Below are 3,663 nucleotides of genomic sequence, written 5' to 3'. Positions count from 1 at the left end.
CATCAGAGAGGTCAAATGGCCAGGATACATAGCGCCGATCAAGACTTTTACAGCAGGATGTCAGCTAACACCCAGCTCTGCTTGAGAGCAACAAAATCATTGTGCCATACAAGTACAGAGGATATCAGCAAGGGGTTAATGATCAGAAATTATCAGTTTTAGGACAATTTACCCATTAATATCTCAGTTTGCCTCAATTATTGATTTTGCATCTGATGTCCAAGGTAGACAAACCAATCCAATAGGAAAAATCCCACCCATGACTCCAACCATATACATTGTATTATTAGAGGGTCCTGCTAATAACTCACTATGTACAGATGTGACCATGAGACAAGAAATAATGTAATTATAATGTGATGTGGACGACATCGGCCTCAGCTTCTTATTGTAACAGAGGCTCCAACCTCCACAGAGAAGACAACATGTAGGGGTTCAGTGAAGGAGGCGGTGAAGGTGTGTAAGTGTCTGATGGGGTCACACAGCTCATAGAAGGACAGACGCCCGGCCTCATAGTCTAAGAAGACTCCAAGTGTTGGACTTGTTGGCTTTACACTGAGGGTTAATACATCCGAGTTGTGCCATACATTATATTCTTCATTATACATATCCAAACACCAAGATTTATCATTATATCCAATACCAGAATGTTCTCCTTTCTTCTCTATACTGGGATAGGACAACCCAACACTACATTGTCCTATCTGGTTCCACTCTACCTCCCAGTAATGTCGTCCTGAGAAGAGGCCACATCTGCTTAACACCTGGGCAGATGTCACAAATCTTCCTGGTGATTCTAGCCTCACCGGTTTGTTATATGAATCTGTTGCAGTCTTCAGATCTTCTGATATCTTCACCCTTCTAGGAGCAGTGTCCACATCCAGCAATATGTCTGGGACATGGACCCCGAGCTCTGATGTTACATTGGTGACAATATCCCTCATAGATCGGTGTGAGGTCAGTGATATCAGAACCTCATCCAGATCCTCCTCAAAACTGACCTCTCCACCATCTCCCCCTGTGTCCTCATCACCTCCATGACTACACACTGTAATGTCACTTTCTTGTAAGAGTCTTATTGGGTCAGTGACACGACACATCTCCTCCATGTGACGCATCTTCCTGGACAGCTCGTCCTCCTGTATTTCCAGCTTCTTGATCAGATGAGATATCTGGGACACAATCTTCTCCTCCTGCCTGGAGACCTCGCTCAGCGCTTTCTTTTCTGCCATTTCCACTTGCTTCTTAATGTCCATAAATATCTTACTGACGTTCATCCTTTTATTTGAGGCTTTCTCCTGGATATTTTTCATATGATCTTGCAGATTCTGGACTCTTGTCCAAATATCTATTTTTTGTGGATTTAGTTCATCCAGATATTTCCTCAGATCCTTTTTCTTCTTCTCAGAAGCCTCATCTAGAAGCTCCACCTGGTGTCCTCTGTGTTCACCAACCAGACAGCAAGACACACACAGACAAGCCGCGTCCTGCGGGCAGTAATACTCCAGAACCTTCTTGTGGAGGGAACATTTTTTGTTGTCAAAAGATCTTGTGGGTTCTGTTAATATATGATCTAATGTCTTGTTGTGGACAGTCAGGTGGTCATTACAGAAAGTATTCTCACACTGCAGACAGGATTTCACAGCCGGTACAGGAGACTTTGTACAGTAAGCACAGAAGATACTAGTGTCCTTCATATCAGGCTGAGTAGATGAGAAACGCTCCACTATGTTCCTCAGCTTCCGGTTCTTCTCCAGGGCCGGACGCTCCGGATATTCTGCTCTGCAGTCAGGACAGGAATACCCTCCAGCCGCCTCCTGGGCATCCAGCACACTCACAATACACGAGCGGCAGAAGTTGTGTCCACATCTCAGGGATACGGGATCTGTATAGAGGCTCAGGCAGATGGAGCAGTTCAGCTGGTCCCTCAGCTCAGCAGACGCCATTGTAGCGGGAAAGAGCAGGAATCAAAGCTAAAAAGTTTCTTTCCATAAGAAGGGTGGAGGTTTCTGAGATGAATTAACCTCTACAGCTCCATGGTTGTGCTCACTGCTGATTTGTTCTTAAGAAATTACTTAACGATCAGCCATGAGGATCTGGTGTAGGATTAGGAGATGTAGTGACTCCACCTGGTCATATTACAATGAGAATCCACCACCAGTTTCATGCAGGAAAAGTAAGTGGAGAACCCACAAAACTTTATTGTATACAAAGAAGGATCTTTGGAAATGTTGAGTTTGGTGAAGTAAAATTCATCTCCTCCTCTTCCTATCAGGCTGAAATAATCAGTCGGAGTCCGGCAGACGAGCGCTGTATGTGGCTGATGAAGGACTCATCGTTAGGTCTCATTCAGACGTCAGTGAAATCACGGACCGTTCTCCATCAGTGGTTTTGTTCTGATTTTCATCAGTGTTCGGTCAGTTTTTACAATCTGTGTTTTATTAGTGATTTTCTCAGATGATTGTAAAGCTTCTTCTGTCTATTAGGCCACGTTCACACGTCAGTAGTTGGTCAGTATTTTACATCAGTATTTGTAAGCCGAAACCTGGAGTGGGAGATAAATACAGAAGCGGCGACGAGTTTCTATTATACTTTTCCACTGATTTTTCTATTCTTGATTTTTGACTTACAAATACTGATATAAAATACTGACCAGATACTGAGCGTGTGAACGTGGCCTTATTACAGTGTTAGGCCTCATTCACAGATCAGTATTTCATCAGTATTTTGCTGATGCCAAAACCAGGAGAGGAATTTACAGAGAAAAACTAGAATTGAAATATTGACCCCTGTTCTGTGTTTCGGAGACGCTCCTGGTTTTGGCAAAAAAATCCTGCAGTGTGAATGAGGCCGTAATCGCGCTGTCGCCAGCCGTGTGCTGTGTGTGATTCTCACAGACCCATAGACTTCATCTGTGACTTGAATCTAAATCGGACACGTTGCCAAGATCTTTTGCCGACGACTCGGCCCGGAAAAACCAGGGACATGTGAACAGCCCCATAGACCATGTACCTGTTATATCCATCTGTGAACACCGCGTACATGAATAAGCGCTGTGTGAATGAGGCCTTACACATCAGGGTTATTTCCAGCACACAATGAATATATATTAATTCCCCTGGGAACATGACCTTCTTCCTCCTGACATTTTGTCCGGACGCTTCTCACTTCTCCTCCTCTGGAGCGATGGTGGGATCTCACCTGGAGTAATCCCCTCTGTGACTACAGGGAGCGTCCACCTACAAGTGTGAACTGACCCCACAGATGATGACGGCGCCTTTCTCCACTCCGTTCTTCATGGAGAGCGTCACTTCTCATGGAGATATCTTCTATCAGATGGAGTTACGTCACTTCACAGTGATGGGCGACGTCCTCTGTAAATCTCCATGTGGTGATCGAAGCGCTGAGATTCCTGCAGGATCCGCACCCAACTGCACAACAACAATCTGCTCTCATTATTGGGGTTTTTTCTGCTTTTTTTCCTTCTTTTGATGCGTTTTTGGTGCAGATGTGAAGCCGCGTTTTTCAATGTGTTTCCCTTTATGTTCCAGAAAAACTTTGATTCTGTATTAAAACGGAACTGAGTTTTTTACATGTTTTTTTTCAGGCTCCTCATAAAGAAACAAAGCGCCAAGACGGCAGAGTTCAGCAGGGTCTTCAGAC

The 3,663-nt window shown here is 44.4% G+C and overlaps 1 protein-coding gene across 1 annotated transcript; it reads right to left on the bottom strand.

Annotated features, from left to right (window-relative positions):
• Positions 1-332: 332 nt before the first annotated feature.
• On the bottom strand, positions 333-1,946 carry LOC141161222 (E3 ubiquitin/ISG15 ligase TRIM25-like). The gene has a single exon (XM_073646006.1). It carries the CDS (start codon positions 1,944-1,946, stop codon positions 378-380), a length of 1,569 nt encoding a protein of 522 aa, XP_073502107.1. The 3' UTR covers positions 333-377.
• Between the last annotated feature and the right edge of the window lie 1,717 nt (positions 1,947-3,663).

The sequence above is a fragment of the Phyllobates terribilis genome, unplaced genomic scaffold (genome assembly GCF_046119375.1).
Source record: "Phyllobates terribilis strain yellow unplaced genomic scaffold, ASM4611937v1 Scaffold_9__5_contigs__length_417890890, whole genome shotgun sequence".
NCBI lineage: Eukaryota > Metazoa > Chordata > Amphibia > Anura > Dendrobatidae > Phyllobates > Phyllobates terribilis.
The sequence above is the reverse complement of the archived record's forward strand: the minus strand, read 5'-3'. Positions and strand labels throughout refer to the sequence as shown.

Coding starts and splice junctions, on each gene's coding strand:
- LOC141161222 (XM_073646006.1), bottom strand. CDS start 1,946: ATGGCGTCTGCTGAGCTGAGGGACCAGCTGAACTGCTCCATCTGCCTG.